The sequence below is a fragment of the Protomyctophum bolini genome (assembly GCF_963924005.1).
Source record: "Protomyctophum bolini genome assembly, chromosome: 9".
NCBI classification, from domain to species: domain Eukaryota; kingdom Metazoa; phylum Chordata; class Actinopteri; order Myctophiformes; family Myctophidae; genus Protomyctophum; species Protomyctophum bolini.
In genome coordinates this window covers 39,098,372-39,119,334 of record NC_137870.1, presented here as the reverse complement: position 1 = coordinate 39,119,334, position 20,963 = coordinate 39,098,372, and the positions used below count along the sequence as shown (strand labels likewise).

At 43.1% G+C, this 20,963-nt stretch overlaps 2 protein-coding genes across 2 annotated transcripts in view; both read left to right on the top strand.

The window, feature by feature from the left end:
* The first annotated feature begins 1,456 nt into the window (after positions 1-1,456).
* On the top strand, positions 1,457-4,533 carry rpl35a (ribosomal protein L35a). Its single transcript, XM_080772217.1, has 5 exons — positions 1,457-1,500; positions 2,338-2,373; positions 2,730-2,882; positions 3,883-4,027; positions 4,468-4,533. Exons 2-5 carry the CDS (start codon positions 2,363-2,365, stop codon positions 4,489-4,491), a joined length of 333 nt encoding a protein of 110 aa, XP_080628343.1. The 5' UTR covers positions 1,457-1,500; positions 2,338-2,362; the 3' UTR covers positions 4,492-4,533.
* A 3,153-nt stretch (positions 4,534-7,686) lies between these two features.
* Positions 7,687-20,963, top strand: part of abcc5 (ATP-binding cassette, sub-family C (CFTR/MRP), member 5) — a gene marked incomplete at its 3' end in the record, with an annotated part of 32,335 nt that continues 19,058 nt past the window's right edge. The window contains exons 1-16 of the mRNA XM_080772516.1: positions 7,687-7,707; positions 8,798-8,933; positions 9,856-9,914; positions 10,544-10,699; positions 11,084-11,228; positions 13,328-13,561; positions 14,120-14,293; positions 14,641-14,788; positions 15,312-15,460; positions 16,474-16,581; positions 17,406-17,578; positions 18,081-18,231; positions 18,993-19,064; positions 19,209-19,333; positions 19,979-20,051; positions 20,480-20,683. Of these exons, the coding sequence (XP_080628642.1) occupies positions 8,832-8,933; positions 9,856-9,914; positions 10,544-10,699; positions 11,084-11,228; positions 13,328-13,561; positions 14,120-14,293; positions 14,641-14,788; positions 15,312-15,460; positions 16,474-16,581; positions 17,406-17,578; positions 18,081-18,231; positions 18,993-19,064; positions 19,209-19,333; positions 19,979-20,051; positions 20,480-20,683 (2,073 nt within the window). The 5' untranslated portion in view covers positions 7,687-7,707; positions 8,798-8,831. The remainder of the gene's footprint in view (positions 7,708-8,797; positions 8,934-9,855; positions 9,915-10,543; positions 10,700-11,083; positions 11,229-13,327; positions 13,562-14,119; positions 14,294-14,640; positions 14,789-15,311; positions 15,461-16,473; positions 16,582-17,405; positions 17,579-18,080; positions 18,232-18,992; positions 19,065-19,208; positions 19,334-19,978; positions 20,052-20,479; positions 20,684-20,963) is intronic.

Genomic DNA, 20,963 nt, shown 5'->3' with positions numbered 1-20,963 from the left:
GCACACACAAAGAATGACAAAATAAATACATTGAACTGTAAGAGCTGCTCAAAATGTTACTTGTGGCAATGTGCTGTATACATTGCACAAGATTGATAGATTGATATTGGTATTGCATGACTGCTGTCTTCTTGCAGTTTACAATCCCCATTAGGCCTACTGTTTAAAAGATACCACACAGGAGGTTTATTATCACACCTGTCAATCATTCTACTTAAATTGTAGGCTACTTATCTTATCAATATTTATCTTTATTTCAACATTATGTCACACCAACATTGTCATTGGACATTTAAAGTCTCCACTCTCCATATATGGGGATATTCGTCTAGGACGTCGTCGGGCTATGACATATCCGACTAGCACGTTGGGTTATATGACATATATGACATGTCTAGTATGACAATCCCTATATTTGGTCCGGGTTGACCTAATGCTGATATCAGATCGATGTGGTAGAACCCATATAAGGATCTTATTGGCTCAGTCATCCTGACAAAGCATAAAGGATAATATATATATAGAGATCTGCTCAAGGCAGAAGGGGAAGCATCTTGGTTTAAGTTCTAGTTGGACACCACTGTAGCAGGTTGTAACCTAAGCAACCAGCAATAGAGCTTTTGAGCTATTTTATAGTTTGTGAGTGACAAATAAACCCCTCTTGATTTTTGATAATCTGAATTAAAGGTAGGCTACATTTCACAACAAATTTAAATTTGTAAAATCTCTGGTATTTATGTTGGAAAGAAAGAAAGAAAGAAAGAAAGAAAGAAAGAAAGAATTAATTCAGAGAACATAAATACATGAAGGGAAAATACTATTAAATAAATACATAATCATTATTACTCACGTTTTGGGTGGAACACGCGTTTGTCTTTTATTATTTTAAGAATAAACCATTACTGGGTGACACAATGCAGTATGCACATGAACTTCTCTTCTACTGTCTGACTGTTTATTGGTCACCGTGGCAACTAAATCTAGATCGGTCGTGGTTGTACTTCGTAGTACGACGGCGGTATCTTGTGTAGATCTACAAACCCACAACACACTGCGGTGCTACGCGGTGTGGGCTTGTAGATCAGCGCCGTGATTGGCCATTCAGTTGCCCGACAACACCGACAAAATAAGTTTTAATAACATAACATACACATAAAATGATAAAATAGTTGACTCAATTAATGAAGGTAATTATTCTTTACATTTTAAATGCATATCAAACTGCAGCGCACTAAACGTGTTAAATCATGTCTGCACGATTACTTTTCACCACGAATATTATATTTGTAATCAAGTCAACCGCTGTATTTTAATTACCCAGTATATTCAGCTAAATGTGAAATAATGTGAATATGTACAAGAATAAGAATAATACCACTGTAATAATACACGTTTTCTACCTTTTTCTATCAGGCATCTCATCGGCCACCCCACGTCAACAATAATTTCCCAGCGGCCCTCACGCACTTCCTTTTCCTCCATTTTTCATTCACAGTGCAGGTATGAGATGGAAACACCACGTTAAAATATAACTTTTAATCATTGTATACGTTATTAATCTGATCGATTCACATCCCCGCTCATCTAATCACATCTTACGTATGAAATACAGCTGGATTTATTGATGGATTTATAAAGATTGGAGTGATATGAGCTGGATGGAGCTGCTGCTAACCGCTAACTGACTCGCATAGCAGTACAGCGTTTTTCAACCCCCTGCGACTGTTATTATAATATTAGCGATACCAATAACAGTAACAACATAACGAACAACATGAACTCACTATGTTAACTTTACTGTGGAAACTGACTTCACATTGCTTGCCAAATAGCCGGTAGTAGCTAACTAGGAACATGTATAGCTAGCCAATGTTTACACCGTCGAACATGACGTTTTTACACATTTTAAACAATTTTCTTTATAACAATTTTGTTTTATAATGTGCATTCCGTCTGTGTTTAGCTGAGTTACTTTCAACGGTTCACGTGTACAAGTACATCCTATCTGACCTATCTGCTGTAGCAGCCATGATGAATGTAGCCCTGGTCCAATGCTTACAGCGAGTGTCTCTCTCACTCGCTGTAAGCATTGGACCAGGGCTATGATGAATGATGCTAACTCATTATAATCTTCTGCACTGTCTTAATTGATATGTTTGACAAAATGTATGCATACATCTATGCGTGCATATTCAAGATTTTACTTATTGTAGTCCTTTAGTTAGTGGTGATAAAACTGAATCGGGTGTATTAAATAACAACATGGTCTGAAGTTATCCTGGGCTGGCAAATGATACAGGCTCGTCTTGCATTAACTAAGTTGGTTTTGTCTTTTAGGTTTCACACCTGGAGAAGACTCAAAATGCCAGGAAGGTAAGATCTACAAACTCTTGACAAATGCATTTTGTGAGCTTGTAAATCCAGCTGTTCTCACTGTTTGAAGTCATGTTTTGACACACATTACTAGTTTGCATGGTAAACTTTGTCCTGATCAGAGATGTTTGATTTAAGCAATATTACACGAGAGGGTAATGCAGGCGATGCAGGCTGAGTTACGAAAGGCAGACTAGACATGCATTAATGACTGTAAATCACCCTTGAGTGTAATTGCAATTATACAACAGTTATGCTTAAAACCATGGCTAGAAAGCTGTTTAGACAATCTGATTGCTTTCCCCAAAACTATCTGTTGTATAGTTGTTTGAATTGAATGGTGTCTCTCTTGTCAGACTGTGGTCGAAGGCCATCTTTGCCGGCTATAAGCGAGGTCTGAGGAACCAGCGTGAACACACAGCTCTGCTGAAGGTGGAGGGCGTCTACTCCAGAGATGAGGTGGACTTCTACCTGGGCAAACGCTGTGCCTACGTCTACAAGGCCAAGAAGTGAGTTTCACTCAATGTCTCCCATGTATCTGTATGCTGAAGTTCTACCTCTGAAGTGTTGATCGACAGTCGTTAGGTTGAAATGCGGCTGTCAAACAAATGTTAGTTCATCATCGCCAACTGGGAAAATTGTAACTATTCTGAATCTGAACTCACTAATTTGAGTTTGGTTTGCAACACGATCGCTATTGCATTCTGTGAAACATTGAAGGTTACCGTTAACTTTCTATGGCTTGGTTCCTTTTTGTCAAATTTGTTGTGTGCAGGCATGATTTCGAACAAACCTTTCCTTTTTGTTTAATTACATTAAAGTTTGTCATTGAACATACTTTTATACCATGCACACTGCATGAGCTTGTGAGAGAGATTGACATATTAATGTCTTATGCATGTTGCAAATGAGCATCGTCTTTGTGCGATGACATGCAATGGGATGATTCAGACTGCTAAAACTTTACAAAATGTTTTTTTTCTAATTGCAAATCTTTGATCCGAATGGGGATTAATACACTGAGGTGTCTGCAAGGCAAGCTACAACACTGACTACTGTCGATGCTGGCACTTTGGCACACCTAAATCTAACGCATACATTAATAATTTTATTAGCATTGTACCCTTATGTACACAGGGAAACTATTTACAAAATCAAACTAGGGTTTCAAGCTCCAATGTTGGTTTTAAGTGAATCGCCTACAAATTCTGAGGAACCAACTGATTATTGGTTCAATTTCTTTATTTTTTATTCCCCTCTTTGACTACCTTTTGTAAGGCACTAAACAACTTAATGATTTAGTTGAAACAAAGACAAACATTCACAAATGTAAATGGCACATCTTTTACATGCTAAATTACTATTAGATTTGGAAAGAATTCTGTCTATTTGGATTCGACCCCCAAGTTGTTACATCTTCTTGAATCAATTGTATATGTACATTTTCTTGGATTTACTGTAGTGAAACAAAGTAACTAAAGTTTATTTTGTTATATTGTTTTATTACAGAAACACAGTGACACCTGGTGGCAAACCAAACAAAACCAGGGTTATCTGGGGTAAGGTGACTCGCGCCCATGGAAACAGTGGAATGGTCCGCGCCAAATTCACCAGCAACCTCCCAGCCAAGGCCATGGGACACCGAATCAGAGTGGTAATTAAAACGAATTACTGTTGACTATTTAGAGGCCTTTATACTTACGTTACCTAGACTAGTACCACCTGTTGTCCACAGCCATAGACTCTGCATAACTGTAGTTCTCTTTTTCCAGAAGGTGGCATAAACATTCCCTGTTCCAGCTCATAGCTTCATTTGATTAGCTCAGCAGTTGATTTGAACCGGAAATACTCGACCCCTTCATAATGTTTCAAATCTGCTGCTGAGCTAATCAAATTAAGCCATGAGAAACTGAGCCCCGAACAGGAATTGTTAATACCACCTGAGAACTACACTTATGCACAGAGACCATTGTATTATTGTTAACTTGAACAACCTGCGGTCCAAGGCCATTAATTTGGACAGCAGGTTGTTCAATGGCCGAATCTGAGCATCTGTTGGTTGTGACATTGTGTTTTCGTTTTTGTGTCTTTCAGATGCTGTACCCCTCCCGAATCTGAGTGTCTGTTGGTTGTACAGAATAAATAAAAACACAAAAACCAGATGTGACTGGCTCTGTCATCATTGGGGTTTACATTTTAGTGCCATAGATGTGTATGTATTTTTTTTATATTAACAGGTTTATTGCTGTCTGGAGGTCAGTCCACACAGTCCATGGACCCCACTTTAGGAACCACTGGTCTTGTGGACTGTGTGCAGGACGGATGGATCGACTGCTTGATCAGGGTCCATTTGTACACTGTTAAATTAATGTATTCTACATAAGAGATTAGGATCCCAGAAAGTAAAGTCACTGTCAAATGGGCTAATGAAAATCAGACTGGCTTGAAATAAAAACCTAAAAAGGTAAGAGTCCTGTGGTGAAATGCAACGGTGTATAGAGGAGAGAACTGAAACACCACTGCTCCAGCAGTCCAGTAATCCTCAGTGATCAAAACTTCTAATCATATCCTATCCGAGTGTGTGATCTGATGAATTACATTTTTTACTTCCTTTGAATAAGCCCTTACCGCATGACTTATGTGGAAAATAAGTGGAAACAACTAAACAAGTGAAATGTACATCCATGAGATTGGCAATGCACAATTATGTTTTTTGTAAATTCTCTAGATTGTAAGCTCTGTTCTATTTACCCGTTTCTTTATTCCAATGTTATTACCTTTTATCGTTTATTTGATTCTAGTTTAATCAATGTCTTAAAATTCTTTAAGACATTGTCTTCTAGTGTAGTAGGACAGACTTTAAGGTTCCGAAAAATACAAAAGAGCACGCACATCCACTAACTAAACGCCGGGCCGAGGTAAATGATAAAGAAAACTCGAGCTTAAAATGTATTTAAGGTTCCTTTAACAAAATGGACATGACGTTTGCGGACCTTATTTTCTTTTGTAGGATTTAAGATTCACCACTAGATGGCAATGTGACGAAGGAAAAGAGTAGAACTGTATGTCCCATTGTCTGGAAGGTTGACGTCTGGCTGTGAACTTGTGAAGTAACGACGTTAACCCGTTGAGTCCACCGTCCACGTCCACAATACATACAAAATAAGACCTGTATAGAACATGGGGGGGGGGGGGGGGTTTCACAATGTGTAGTAGTACTAGTAAACATTCTTGATGTTTTTTTTAATATCTCGTCAATGACAATCTCACATCAGTCACATGTTAAAGGTCAGGTCAAGGTTAAATTTGATCTCTGGGAGAACAACAAATGTAAAGAACTTGATGAACATTCATGGTTTACTTATTTTTTTTTAATCTGTCATTAACTTTGATGTTGCACCATATGTCAAGTAGCTCTGGTGGTGCCAGGGCAACCGTAGCAATGACCGGAACAGGGATAGGCCTTACTATCCTATTTTGTTTTGTGTGACATCAAACTACTTTGCCAGGGTCCTCTATATTGATTTGACCTCTGCTTTCAACAGGTTGCAGATGCACACCCTTCTGCAGAGAGTCCAGAGACTCATTGACAGGGGTAAATGGAGGTATCCATCTTGTCAGAGACTTCCTCTCTGACCGTCCTCAACAGGTCTGTGTTAATGATACTCTGTCCGATATCACTGTGCAGCTTAACACTGGTGCTCCACAGCGGACTATCTTACCCGCCTTACTTTTCTCCTTATACACAAATGAATTCCAGTTAGACCAGGGTATGTTTAATTTGTTCAAGTATGCGGATGATATGGCCCTGGTTGCCTTTCTGTGTGTGAGGATACGCCCCAATCTTTTACAACCAAGAGACACCAGTGCCTCAACCCCCTCTACTGTTTCTGCACATGTTGGGGAACGCGTCAGTCCACTCCACTCACATAATATGTGTAATAAAGATCAGGAAAAATGCTACTGTCGTGATGCATATTATGCATCACGACAGTAGCATTCTTCCTGATCTTTATGACAGTCTGCTCCCCAGACTGGTGTGCAGAGACAGTGATCCAGAATCCACTATGGTGCTGACAGACAAGGTCTAGCTTAGCCTATTATGGCATGGTGCACATGCATCTTCACCAGGTACTGGGTTAGATATCAAGCATACTGCACATGGCCAGCAATTAAGGAACAAGTACTTCATCATGTGCATCATGAGAGAGAATTAAGGGGACAAGTTAATGTCAATGTGTCTCCCTGCATTGTGCACATTCAAATTGGTGGACGTAAAGTGTAGGAAGAATGAAGTTGTCTATACTCCAGGTAGGAGTGTCCAGGTATAGGCTGCTGCTGTATATGTTCAAATGTCTTTGGCCCAGTTGACAGAAACAACTTCAAGAGTGCTGCTGAATGCTGATACACTCAGGACTTCCACTGAACTTGCCTGTCAGTCCCCAATATGCTGCCAGCTGCAACCACAAGCATTTCGATTTTAATATCATGGCATTAAAAATCACGATATATCCATGTCCATGAATCGCCCCACCAGTAAAATGGTAAATGGTGCATTTATATAGCGCCTTTATCCAAGGCATAGATTGTGCATTACATTCACCCATTCACACTCCGATGCAGGAGGAAACCATGCATGCAAGGCACCAACCTGCACATCAGGAGCAATAAGGGGTTCAGTGTCTTGCTCAAGGACACTTCGACACTAACTCTGGGGGAGCCCGGGTTCAAATGCTACTCTACCCCTGAGCCAGTGCTGCCCAGTTACCATTTCTGCTGGCTGCTTGGAGACCTGGTTGGATGAGGTGCGAGAGACCTTTAGCACATAAGCCTAAAACAGATTGGCAATTAATATAACACCAAAAATAACTTCTATACACATATGACCCCCCAGGTCCCGATATCACAGATTCACAGATAGATACAAAAACACAATAATATTTTTAGTTTTTAACATAATTTAGTACAATGGAACATCAGAGTTTTTATTGACCTGTACTTTCTTTGAAATGTACCCATTCTACAAACTGTTAATACAATTTTTGAGGGCTGTTATTGAGCGTGTCTGGGGTGGTTATACAAGTGCTCTCTTCTTTAACATTATTTGTAACATTACCTTTGTAACATTATTCACCAGCACTAGACAATTGTAATAGTAACAAAAAAAACAAGAGTTTTTCCCTTGAACATAATTTTACCTTCAGTTCTTGGTGTCTCCCTGACAACGAACTAGCCAATCACAGCGCAGCCGTTCCCCCGGAGCATGGGATGATGGGACGTTTGGATGTTTTTCTAGTGATGCTGTAGTGTCGCTACTGACGGTCATGAGAGCAGGTATGTTGATTATTAACAGCATCATATAACAATTAACAATACACTTTAATGTTCACGTCACAACATTCAAACATAACAGTACATTCATAAATAACCCCGTTTATCATCACGCAGTAGCATCTGATAATAACTGTGTCTCATGACTCTCATCACGAATCCAGTTCTACTGTTAAAAAAAGAAAGAGGAAGAAAAAAACCCACATAATCCTTCAGGTCGCTGGCAGTGTTTCTACCAAAATGTTCCAGCATCAGTGTTACATGTCCGTTATCAATGTTTATGAAGCATCATAACGCTTCTGGTATGATTCATTTTAGCTACTGTGATTGTAGGCTACATACAAACAGAGCAAACCTTTAAATAGACTACATTTGTAAAATGTGCTGCCTGCATTTTGTACCAAAGGTAACGTTTTATATCAACTTAATGTAAAACACTGGAAATACCCCTTTCGTTTGTTTCGAAAGTTAATTGTCCGAAGCTAACCTTATGTAACCTAATTTCTGAAATGCACAATTCGTAGGCTATGGTTTTGTAAGATAGTTTTCTCTAAGTTGCAAATTCCAATGTAACACAGCTCTGTTTACCCGTTTATTTATTCCAATTTAATTAGATAGCCTACATCGATTTGATTTTGATATGTTTTATTTCACATATTTCTTCCATATTGCTTTGACAGTCGGCCTATTTCTCTTTGAATTGAGTTGAATTGTAGCATGACATTAATTCTGTCCTGTTAATAAAAAATAGTTTATTTGAGATTAGCTGTTAACAGACGGACGGACGGACGGACACACGCTGCCACACACACACACACACACACACACACACACACACACACATAGACGGAGTGCAAAACATACTCTCTCCCCATGCCTTCGGCCAGGTCTCAGCAAGCACTCTTTGTGCTTGGTGAGACCTGGCAAACAAAGAACAAAGAAGTCGAATGTGAGATTTGAGATTAGCTTAACCTTTAAACACAATACGAGGATTGAAGGAACGTGTTTTGGCATTTTATAGGCTATTAAACATAATAGGATGTATCTAACACGTGCTCAACATATAGGCGGTAAATTGTTTTCTGTATTTCAGAATAAAAGCTCATATCTCCTGATGTTGTTGGAAGATGAAAGAACATGATTTATGTAAGGACTACCTGGGGTCAGAGGTCAACTCATACCAGTGTATTGGGGTCCAGGCAGGGAGGGCAGAGGTCAACATACAACAAGTAAGTCCACCTCTCCTCTCCTCTCCTCTCCTCCTCTATCCTATCCTCTCCCCCCATCTCCTCACCTCACCTCACCTCACCTCTCCTCCACTCCCCTCTCCCCCCATCTCCTCTCCTCTCCTCATCTACGCTCTCCTCCTGTCCTCTCCTCTCCTCTTCTCTTCTGTTCCTGGATGCTGCAGTTGTTTACATAACTACTCCCCTCCCCCTTCACTGACTGTCTGATTGACAACTGAAGCAGCCAATTGTGCATTGAGGATGAGTTGAGGGGCAGTGGGTGATTGGCTGGCAATCAGTGTGTGTGTGTGTGTGTGTGTGTGTGTGTGTGTGTGTGTGTGTGTGTGTGTGTGTGTGTGTGTGTGTGTGTGTGTGTGTGTGTGTGTGTGTGTGTGTGTGTGTGTGTGTGTGTGTGTGTGTGTGTGTGTGTGTGTGTGTGTGTGTGTGTGTGTGTGTGTGTGTGTGTGTGTGTGTGTGTGTGTGTGTGTGTGTGTGTGTGTGTGTGTGTGTGTGTGTGTGTGTGTGTGTGTGTGTGTGTGTGTGTGTGTGTGTGTGTGTGTGTGTGTGTGTGTGTGTGTGTGTGTGTGCGTGCGTGCGTGCGTGCGTGCGTGCGTGCGTGCGTGCGTGCGTGCGTGCCCAATATGAGAGGGAAAACGTGAGTGAGAGGCTGGTTGTTCTGCACGTGCTCAGCAGCCACTCATAAAGCTTCCCGCTGTGTGCTTTATTATGGTTGTACATTTATAAATAGAACCGTTATTTAAGGTGTGCTTTATTATGGTTGTACATTTATAAATCGAAGGTTCAAGTGTGCTTTCATGTTTTCAGAGGTTATTGAATCATAGGGTTGTGTGTGTGTGTGTTTGTGTGTGTTTGTGTGTGTGTGTGTGCGTGTGTGTGTGTGCGTGCGTGTTTGTGGGTGTTTCAGGATGCACCATCAGAGGAGGGCTCTGCTGACAAGGAGACAAACACATCTACTGGCAATAAGTAAGTAAGACAGAGACAGACAGACAGACAGACAGACAGACAGACAGACAGACAGACATGATCTGAACTTGAACCCTACAACACCTGAGTCCCGCTCCACTCAGATCATCTAACACAGGGAAGCTGTCTGAACCTGACCTAAAACACCCAGCCGGGACAACATACCTTCTGCCTTGCAAACGCTAGAATAAACTCCACATTGCAGTTAGTTAATGGAAGATTCATTCAGACTTCACCGTATGACCTGGTTATAACGACCATGCAGACTTTAGATTACATTACATTTGTTGTTTTGTTGTCATGTTTTTGTTACCTTTATTCTTGACCACAACATTTAGATTTCAGGTTATTTAGACAGGTTAAATGTTCGCCTGGTATCCTATAGTTTCAATGTACAGTATTATTTTGAAAATAATTGGTTAGACTGATGCTAGTTTCTTGGTTTACTCGACTCGTATACTCGTGGTCCTATAGCTTACTGAGGCACTACACTGTGTCTCTCTGCATCTGATGTGTTTACCTTGCTTATTGTAAGTTGTTGGTTAAGAGCAATTGCTAAATGCCTAAATTGCAAATTTGTAATTGTAAATTGTTTGTTAATACAATCCTATCCTCTCCTCTCCTCTCAGACATGTACATCCTGTTGACAGCGCAGGTCTGTTGTCCTTCATGACATTTAATTGGCTGACACCATTGGCCATACATGCCTACCGCAAAGGAGAGCTCCTATTGGACAATGTCTGGCCCGTGTCACCGCTGGAGAGCTGCCGGGCAAACCAGGACAGGTCAGTGGGGAAAGTGATGACAGAAACAAGCTCGGAGTGTCCATGAGCAAGAAACATGAACCCTCAACCTCATAACTTGTTATTCACTGTCTAATTGACCCTTTAATTGTCCCTTTTTAAGATCCTGCCCCTGTTTCATGCCCAGTATTAGTTGCTGTTGCATGATTGGACAACAATGCTCTCTCTTCATCCACTACCATTGAAAACGTGGTCTTAGTAAAAGGGAACATCTGCTTTTCTTGGGTCAATTCTAATCCCACTTCAAACCGTCTGTCTGTCCCTTTGAGTGTGTGTGTGTGTGTGTGTGTGTGTGTGTGTGTGTGTGTGTGTGTGTGTGCGCGTGTGCATGGACGTGTGTTCGTGGACGTGTATGTCTGCGTGCAGGTTGTGTTCTCTCTGGGAGGAGGAGTTTTTGTCCCGTGGTTCAGAAGCATCTCTTCATTCTGTTGTGTGGAGGTTCTGCAGGAGACGTCTTCTCCTGTCCATCCTCTGTCTGACCGTCACACAGCTGGCTGGCTTCAGTGGACCGGTCAGTAACACACTCATGCATGCACGCACGCACATACACACACGCACACGCGTACACACACACCTACGTGTATAACATGTCCACGTAGCACATTACTGGAAATATTACATAGCAACATTATATCCAATTATAAATACATCTGGGACAGACTCACAGTTGAAGGACAGACTACAGCCAAGGCTTAGAGATCACAAAGTTCTCTCTATTTTCCAAGTAGCCACACAGAATCAGTGTGCTGCTTGCCATGCTGTGGTACATGGAAAGATATGTAGCTGTAAACATGTTGACTATGTCAGAATTCACAGGGGAGAGTGCTCTGTCCGGACAGTGGCTCTCCCTGAATGTCTGTTGTGGAGATGCAGTCACACCTAGCTCTGAGTCTGATCATAGTGTTGGTTTGACTCAGGCCAGGCGTGACTGTTTAAATCAGACATACTCCATCTCCCAACATCCAAACAGGTATTTCACATCGAAGTATATCTGTTGACACTGAAATACTATGCACGTTGAAAAGACAAGGGTAACTACAGCCTTATGAACTATGATAACCCTCTGTACAATAGTCTTGCATAAACCAGACAACTATTCCACGATCTCCGAATGCTATATGGCCTGGAACGACACCTTCCAAGAGCAGAGGCAGGAATCTCTGTTCGTCATTTCCGTTCGTTCATGAAAATATATTTGAAAATATATTTACGTTTCATTTTAAAATTTCCATTTCTGCTAAGAAGCAAGCTATATTATATTTTTTAATGATTTGGATTTAAATTAGGACAAATTTGCGCGACTGTAAAGATTAAACAGAAGCAGGAAGGAGGTGCCACATCCGCTTTATCACTTGATCATTTTCGGAGCTTCCGTTGCTCCACATTGTATGACGGAAGCATTTGAAGATTGTGGGAGGTCTGTGTTTCGCGAGACTATCTGTACATGGCAAAGGCACCTTGCAGTATTATCCATTATGTGTGTGTTTTCTTTTGTTCTTTCAAAGGCTCTAAATATACAGAAAGGTCACCCAGAGGTCAAATGGTGAGAACTTGACTTCAATCAGTAAAACAGTAAAGATGTTACAGCTGTCTGTAATGTAAACATTGTTAGTTATGATGTGTTATGATGCTTGATTGATATTCCCTTACAGTCTTAATGCATCAGTCCCTAGCCTAGCGCATCCATGGCATATAAAACCAGCAGTACTAGAGGTCCTAGTAGGAGATAATACCAGCAGTACTAGAGGTCCTGGTAGTATATAAAACCAGCAGTACTAGAGGTCCTGGTAGGATATAAAACTAGCAGTACTAGATGTCCTGGTAGGATATAAAACCAGCAGTACTAGAGGTCCTGGTAGGAGATAATACCAGCAGTACTAGAGGTCCTGGTAGTATATAAAACCAGCAGTCCTAGAGGTCCTGGTAGGATATAAAACCTAGCAGTACTAGAGGTCCTGGTAGGAGATAAAACCAGCAGTACTAGAGGTCCTGGTAGGATATAAAACCATCAGTACTAGAGGTCCTGGTAGGATATAAAACCAGCCGTCCTAGAGGTCCTGGTAGGAAATAAAACCAGCAGTACTAGAGGTCCTGGTAGGATATAAAACCAGCAGTACTAGAGGTCCTGGTAGGATATAAAACCAGCAGTACTAGAGGTCCTGGTAGGAAATATAACCAGCAGTACTACAGCCACTGGGGCTATGTTAACTCAACTCGTTATTGAATATCACTGTAATAAATGCTATTTCTCCATATGTTACCTCCTCTCTCCTCCTCCTCTCTCCTCCTCCTCCTCCTCCTCCTCTCTCCTCTCTCCTCCTCCTCCTCCTCCTCCTCCTCCTCCTCCTCCTCCTCCTCCTCCTCCTCCTCCTCCTCCTCCTCCTCCTCCTCCTCCTCCTCCTCCTCCTCTCTCCTCCTCCTCCTCTCTCCTCCTCCTCCTCTCTCCTCCTCCTCCTCTCTCCTCTCTCCTCCTCCTCTCTCCTCCTCTCTCCTCCTCTCCTCTCTCCTCCTCCTCCTCTCTCCTCCTCCTCCTCTCTCCTCCTCTCCTCCTCATCCTCCTCTCTCCTCCTCCTCTCTCCTCCTCTCTCCTCCTCTCTCCTCCTCCTTCAGGCCTTCGTAGTGAAGCGTCTGTTGGAGTACACGCAGCAGGAGGAGACGGACATCCCCTATGGCCTCCTGCTGGTCCTGGGCCTGCTTGTAACGGAGCTGGTGCGCTCCTGGTCCCTGGCGCTGACCTGGGGTCTGAACTACAGGACGGGAGCCCGCCTGAGGGCGGCAGTCCTCTGCATGGCCTTCGACAAGACACTGCGTCTGCGCAGCGTCCGAGACATGAGTCTGGGACAGGTACTGATGCATTGATCCAATAAACATGAGTCTAAGACAGGTACTGATGCATTGATCCAATAAACATGAGTCTAAGACAGGTACTGATTCATTGATCCATCCATAGACAGGGCAGATATGATAAATAACTGAAATTTCTGACATTTATTATCTTTATACTTAAAAAAAAGCATCAATAGCTGATCTACAACGCATCAAAACACGTAGGAAAATGTTTTAACATGGAAATGATTATTCTGACTTTTGCATTACGGGTAGGGATCCATTCAGAGACGCTTTGTTTGCCACATTTTGTTTTATTATTTTAAAAAATCTGACAGAAAAAAATTAAAGAAGTAGTAACAATAGCAGCCACGGTGTGAGCTTGTAGATACATGCTATTTTAGTATTTTTACTCATTTGGGTCTTTGTCTCATACAATTTGTGCTTTGAGCTAAACATTTTGGGACCCACTGATCTATCTATCGATAGATCTGTCTGTCTGTCTGTCTGAGCAAATGATTAACACATTATTTTGTCGGACCGTGTGTGTGTGTGTGTGCGTGCGTGCATGTGCAGCTGATCAACATGTGTTGCAATGATGGTCAGAGGATGTTTGAAGCAGCATCCGTTGGCAGTCTGTTAGCCGGAGGCCCTCTGGTGGCCATACTGGGAGTAGCATACAACCTGTTTATACTGGGACCAACATCTCTGCTGGGATCCGCTGTCTTCATACTATTCTACCCCACCATGGTACGTCTGTCTGTCTGTCTGTCTGTCTGTCTGTCTGTCTGTCTGTCTGTCGAGTTTCAGCTGTACTTAGTCTGCTGTTGTTTCCTTCCACAACACTACCCCCCCTATGGATTCAAGTGGTTAATTAAGCCAGTTGTTATTGTAACTCATGTGGGATGTGAATCCTAACAGCAGTGTGTGTGTGTGTGTGTGTGTGTGTGTGTGTGTGTGTGTGTGTGTGTGTGTGTGTGTGTGTGTGTGTGTGTGTGTGTGTGTGTGTGTGTGTGTGTGTGTGTGTGTGTGTGTGTGTGTGTGTGTGTGTGTGTGTGTGTGTGCGTGCGTGCGTGCGTGCGTGCGTGCGTGCGTAGATGTTCAGCTCCAGACTGACAGCGTACTTCAGAAGGCAGGCGGTGGCGGTGACAGACAGGCGCGTTCAGAAGATGAGTGAGATCCTCAGCAACATCAGGTTCATCAAGATGTTCGCCTGGCTCAAAGCCTTCTCTCAGGACATCCACCGTATGTTCAGGCACATTCACTTAAAGGGATATTTCACTTGTCTACTCAGGCTTATATGTGAACACCCCAGACAGTTTTTTAAGTTGCTTGATTGAAGTATTTTGATGTTTGATATTAATTTTAACTGCCCCAAACTCCATTTTAACCATTGAATAGACTGGGAAAGAAGCGCTGCCGTGGTCCTTGTAGTTGTGAACTGAGAACAGGGGTTCGTTGGCGAGGGTTCAAACCGTTCAAACATGAAAAAATTAAAAGAGGTCCAGTTTCAGTCAAGTGGAAAAAAGCCTTTATTGTAACGGCATGGCAAAGATCATTAGAATATTTATTTTCAATAATTCTTTTGATTTATTTATATGGAGCCTTATTCTTTCCCTGATGCTTTTCATTAAGCAAAAATCAAAATTACAAAAGTAAAAAAGTAAAAGTAAATAAAAAATCTAATCAAAAAAAGTATTTCTATATTGCAGTATTGATGTGAGTACCTTTTACACCACTAGTTTAATCAGTGTGTCTCTCTGTCCAGGGATCAGAGCGGAGGAGAGGAGCATTCTGGAGAGAACCGGATATTTCCAAAGCATCACTGTGGGCGTGGCTCCAGTTGTCGTGGTGATCGCCAGCGTGGCAACATTCACCACCCACATGTTGCTAGGATACGACCTGACAGCAGCTCAGGTAAACACCCACATGTTGCTAGGATACGACCTGACAGCAGCTCAGGTAAACACCCACATGTTGCTAGGATACGACCTGACAGCAGCTCAGGTAAACACCCACATGTTGCTAGGATATGACCTGACAGCAGCTCAGGTAAACACCCACATGTTGCTAGGATATGACCTGACAGCAGCTCAGGTAAAAAAGAAAACCAGCTCTTCTTCAATTATAATAATAAATCTAGTTATGAATGATAACTAGATGGAAAAAAACCTGGGAAAAAAAAAAAAAGTCTGCTGGCATGGCCCACTCACTTATTAGGAGGGCAGTATCAGTCACCAGAAAAAAGGTCAGGTGTAAAATGGAAAGATAAAAAGAGGCCCAAGGCACTCTGTTCCAGTCCTTTATTGTCATGGGACCCTGACGAAGGCATGTAGCCCAGACGCCTTGGTCTATTGTAATGATCTTTGTCATGGGACCCTGACGAAGGCATGTAGCCCAGACGCCTTGGTCTATTGTAATGATCTTTGTCATGGGACCCTGACGAAGGCATGTAGCCCAGACGCCTTGGTCTATTGTAATGATCTTTGTCATGGGACCCTGACGAAGGCATGTAGCCCAGACGCCTTGGTCTATTGTAATGATCTTTGTCATGGGACCCTGACGAAGGCATGTAGCCCAGACGCCTTGGTCTATTGTAATGATCTTTGTCATGGGACCCTGACGAAGGCATGTAGCCCAGACGCCTTGGTCTATTGTAATGATCTTTGCCCTGCCGTTACAATAAAGGTGGAGAAGCAGTGTTCCGTTTTTTATGCTCCACGTAACTGGAACAAACTCCCAGAAAACTACAGGTCTGCTGCAATTCTTAGTTATTTTAAATCAAAGCTGAAGACCTTCCTGTTTGCTGCCTTTTACTGAGGTTTTTGATCAATCTTAAATAAGTCTTAATGCTTCATGCTTTGTGTAAAGCACTTACAGCCCCCCCCCTCTCTCTCTCTCGCTCTCTCTCTCTCTGCATGGATATCCAGGCGTTTACAGTAGTGACCGTGTTCAATGCCATGACCTTTGCGCTGAAGGTCACGCCCTTCTCTGTCAAGTCCCTGTCTGAAGCCTCTGTCTCCATGGAGAGATTTAAGGTATCTGTCTGTCTGTCTGTCTGTCTGTCTGTTTCAAGTTAAAATCTGAATTTGAAAATAGCCGATATACAAGCTCACAGTGCGTCGCAATCGTGACGCATTGAATTGGAAATACTCCAGTAAAGTTAAATACCTCAAAACTGTACTTTACTTTCCACCAGTGTCCTACTGAAAGCCTACTAAAGCCTCCGACGTACTCGTACTAATATTCGTACTCGTTCTCGTACTCCATCAGACATCAGCAGCAGTGGCAACACGGACATTAGTGTCGAGGTAGTAATTGACTGAAAGGGACACTTCACCCTTTTTGCAAAAAAATATATGTTAATGACGTTTAGAAGCTTTAGATCACTTTCCTGGGGGTATTTATGTGTGTAATATGTGGTTTTAGGTATTTTAGATTGTAGCAGTGAGCCTGTTGTCTCTGATGTCATGGACACTGGTCTCACTACCTTCCTGTACTACAATTCCCATAATTCTTTGGTGCACTGCTCCTCCTTGTGGATAGGGGGGAGAGCTGTCTTACTGAGACAACATGTAGTCCAGGAAGGAAGTGAGCCCAGTGTCCATGACATCAGAGACAACAGGCTCACTGCTACAATCTAAAATATCTAAAACCACATATTACACACATAAAGACCCCCAGGAAAGTGTTCTAAAGCTTCTAAACGTCATTAACATATATTCTTTTGCAAAAAGGGTGAAGTGTCCCTTTAATAGCTACATTGGTAGAGAAAAGCCTTAAAATATTTGGCTACTATAGAAATATTATAATAACCTCTCTCTCTCTCTCTCTCTCTCTCTCTCTCTCTCTCCCCTCTCAGAGTCTATTCTTGCAGCCAGAGGTCCAGAGCGTCCGTGACACCCCCAGTGACCCCCAGGTTGCCGTAGAGATGAGGGGTGCCATGCTGGCGTGGGAGGGGGGTCAGAGCTCACACCCCTCTCCCCGTGGCACCCCCGCTGTGGGCACGGTCACCAGGCGCGGTTGGAGGAGAAAGTAATCCATCCATCCATATATCATCTCTCCGTCTGTCCGTCTGTCCGTCTTTCTGTCTGTCTGTCTGTCTGTCTGTCTGTCTGTCTGTCTGTCTGTCTGTCTGTCTGTCTGTCTGTCTGTCTGTCTGTCTGTCTGTGTCTGTCTGTCTGTCTGTCTGTCTGTCTGTCTGTCTGTCTCTTCGTACACACATATCAGACGAACATGCTCTGTGCTGTCCATCTTTTATGGCCGCCTCAATGCTTTTCCAATGGAAGTCGCGGTTTGACCAAACAGTTGTGTGTGTGATGGGTCAAACACTTGTGGTCAAACACTTGTGTGACAAACGTGACTTCCATTGGAAAAGCATTTGGGCGGCCATGAAACACAGGCAGAGCACAGCACAGTTGTTCTTTATGTGTGCACGAAGCCGGTCTGTCTGTCTGTCTGTCTGTCTGTCTGTCTGTCTGTCCAATCCCTTGCTCAATGGCTCTCCTCTCCTCTCCTTCTCTCTCCTCTCCTCTAGGTCTCCAGACAGGAGGAGGTCACAGGAGGAGTCCACAGGCTCCCTGCTGAGAGGAGCCTCTAGCCCGGAGGATGAGGAGGAGGAGGAGGCTCCCCTCTCACCCCCACGCCTCCAGAGCACACTGCACTGTATCCACCTCCTCATCAAGCAGGTAGACACATGCTGGCTTGTGATGGACATTTTTGTCAAAATAAAAATTCTGCCACTGAGTATTCAGTATTTTAGCTGTGACGTGAGTGCCCCCTCCTGAAATACTTCCAGGTCCTACTTTTGTGTCGCTTTTGTGTCCCCATAGAGTTATACTGTGACGCTCCGTCGGACTAAATCTGAGACGAAAACAAGTCTCATTTTACCGCTTTCCTCGCAACAACAAAGCTGCGCTGCTCTCCCAAATCTGGCTGTGACAGGCCGTCTGCCCCACATGGAATACTATCGCCATTTTATTTGATTGTGTCAACTAAATCCTCATTAATGCAAACTAGATTCAACATACTCAAGCCTGCACACATTCTAAATATGCCCCCGAAATATTTTACAGAGCAAATGGCCACCTTCAATAATAATGATAATAATAGTCTTTATTGTCTCCATCTCCACATCATATATTTTTGTTGTCATGGACACTTGTACAAAACTACTCGAGTTGGAAGCATTAAGACCCATTTTAACCCTCAATGGCTTCCTTTCTGAAAAATAACGTCATTGTAAAAAGATTCACGCGTTTAGATATTCTATTTACAATGAGATGCGGCCGGGAGCTGGTGCCACTTGGACCCGGACGTAACGTAGCACTGCAAAATGACCTCGGACTTAAATACTGAATTCAAATGAAACCGATTGGACCCTTAGATTTGTGCCCTGGGGATACTGACAATTAATCTGTCTGTCTGTCCGTCTGTCTGTGTGGTTCAGGGGACGTTGGTTGGAGTATGTGGGAGTGTCGGCAGTGGGAAAAGTTCTCTGCTGTCTGCCATCCTTGGACAGGTATACCACCACGTTTAAATTAATTAATGTATTTAAAATATCCACCAGTGACATAAATGTTTAAAATGGAACAATTGTGTATATATATATGCTAATGATTGATGAGCTGTAGTTACTGATGCCATCCATATGAATGGTGGCCAGATGTCTCTGTTGGAGGGCAGTGTCCGTGTCAGAGGAGACTTCGCGTACGTCGCCCAGCAGGCCTGGATCTTTAACGCTACGATACGAGACAACATCCTGTTTGGCAAGGAGTACCAGGAAGAGAGGTGAGACTAGTTCCTGTTTGGCAAGGAGTACCAAGGACTGTCTAAAGAGGACGATACGCGAAGACCGTACGGGCGACACCATGTTGCTCCATGGTGCTCCATGGAAGGAAAGAAACATGCGCAGTTGAGACCAGGAAGAGCACCATGGAGCAACATGGCGTCGCCCGTACAGTCTGCGCGTCTCGTCCTCTTTAGACAGTCCTTGAGTAGTACCAGGAAGAGAGGTGAGACTATAGTTCCTGTTTGGCAAGGAGTACCAGGAAGAGAGGTGAGACTATAGTTCCTGTTTGGCAAGGAGTACCAGGAAGAGAGGTGAGACTATAGTTCCTGTTTGACAAGGAGTACCAGGAAGAGAGGTGAGACTATAGTTCCTGTTTGGCAAGGAGTACCAGGAAGAGAGGTGAGACTATAGTTCCTGTTTGGCAAGGAGTACCAGGAAGAGAGGTGAGACTATAGTTCCTGTTTGGGAAGAAGTAGTCTCCCGTGGCCAGTTGGCACTTTACCACTGCACCTACGCCGCCACCCGCAAGCACTCGGTCGGAGCCTTTATAACTGTAGCTTATTATAATTAATCTGTTTGGTTGTAAGGCCAGTTAGTGAAACGCTAGCAGGTCCAATGATTGTCTTGTCCCTCTTGTTGTCCAGGTATCAATGTGTCCTGAGTACATGCAGTCTGAGACCGGACCTGGCTCTGCTGACCCACTCTGACCTCACTGAGGTGACACCATCTCCTCCTCCTGCAACATGATAATAGTGAAACAAAACAATAGTGAGAAGAATATCCCATCAACAAGCTCAGAATCTGTTTGAAAACAGCAGATCTACAGGGTCACAATGTGTCACGCATCACAACACATTGTGAGCTTGTAGATCGGCTATTTTCAAATGGCGGAAATGTGTATAGCGCTGAAGTGGTCACTGTATGTTTTGTGATAATAATCTACAAAGTAACTAGTAACTAAAGTTTTCAAATAAATGCAGTGGAGTAAAAGTACAATATTTGGAGTAGAAGTAAATGTATTGGAAATTGGAAATACGTGCAAATACCTCAAAATTGTACTTTAGGCACAGTACTTAAATGTACTTACCGGTAGTTACTTTCCACCACTGTGGCAACTAATCATGTTTTTTTCTCTCCGCTCTCAGATCGGGGAGCGCGGCGCCACTTTGAGTGGCGGCCAGCGGCAGCGAATCAGCTTGGCCCGTGCGCTGTACAGCGACCGCGACGTCTACCTCCTGGACGACCCTCTGAGCGCGCTGGACGCGCACGTGGCCAACCACGTCTTCAACAGCGGCATCAAGAAACACCTTCGTCACAAGACCGTCGTCTTCATCACTCACCAACTCCAGGTATATCAATGCACAGTTCTGAACGGAACATGACAGTGAGCACATGTTGGCTCTGATTGGCTAAGGCTAGTGGCCACATGTTTTCATTGGCTGGGGCGCACATCTTTTGGCCACGTGACCAACGCACATGTTTTCATTGGCTAGGGCGCACATGTTTTCATTGGCTGGGCCGCACATCTTTTGGCCACGTGACCAACTTTACAATTGTTAAAATAGATACTCAACCAAAACCAAACCCCCTCAAGTAGTAGTCAGAATCAGAACCATCTTTATTGTCACA

Excerpts from the sequence above, each read along its gene's own strand:
- rpl35a (XM_080772217.1), top strand. Across the intron at positions 2,883-3,882 it reads TACGTCTACAAGGCCAAGAA|AAACACAGTGACACCTGGTG; the intron begins GTGAGTTTCACT and ends GTTTTATTACAG. Across the intron at positions 4,028-4,467 it reads TGGGACACCGAATCAGAGTG|ATGCTGTACCCCTCCCGAAT; the intron begins GTAATTAAAACG and ends TGTGTCTTTCAG.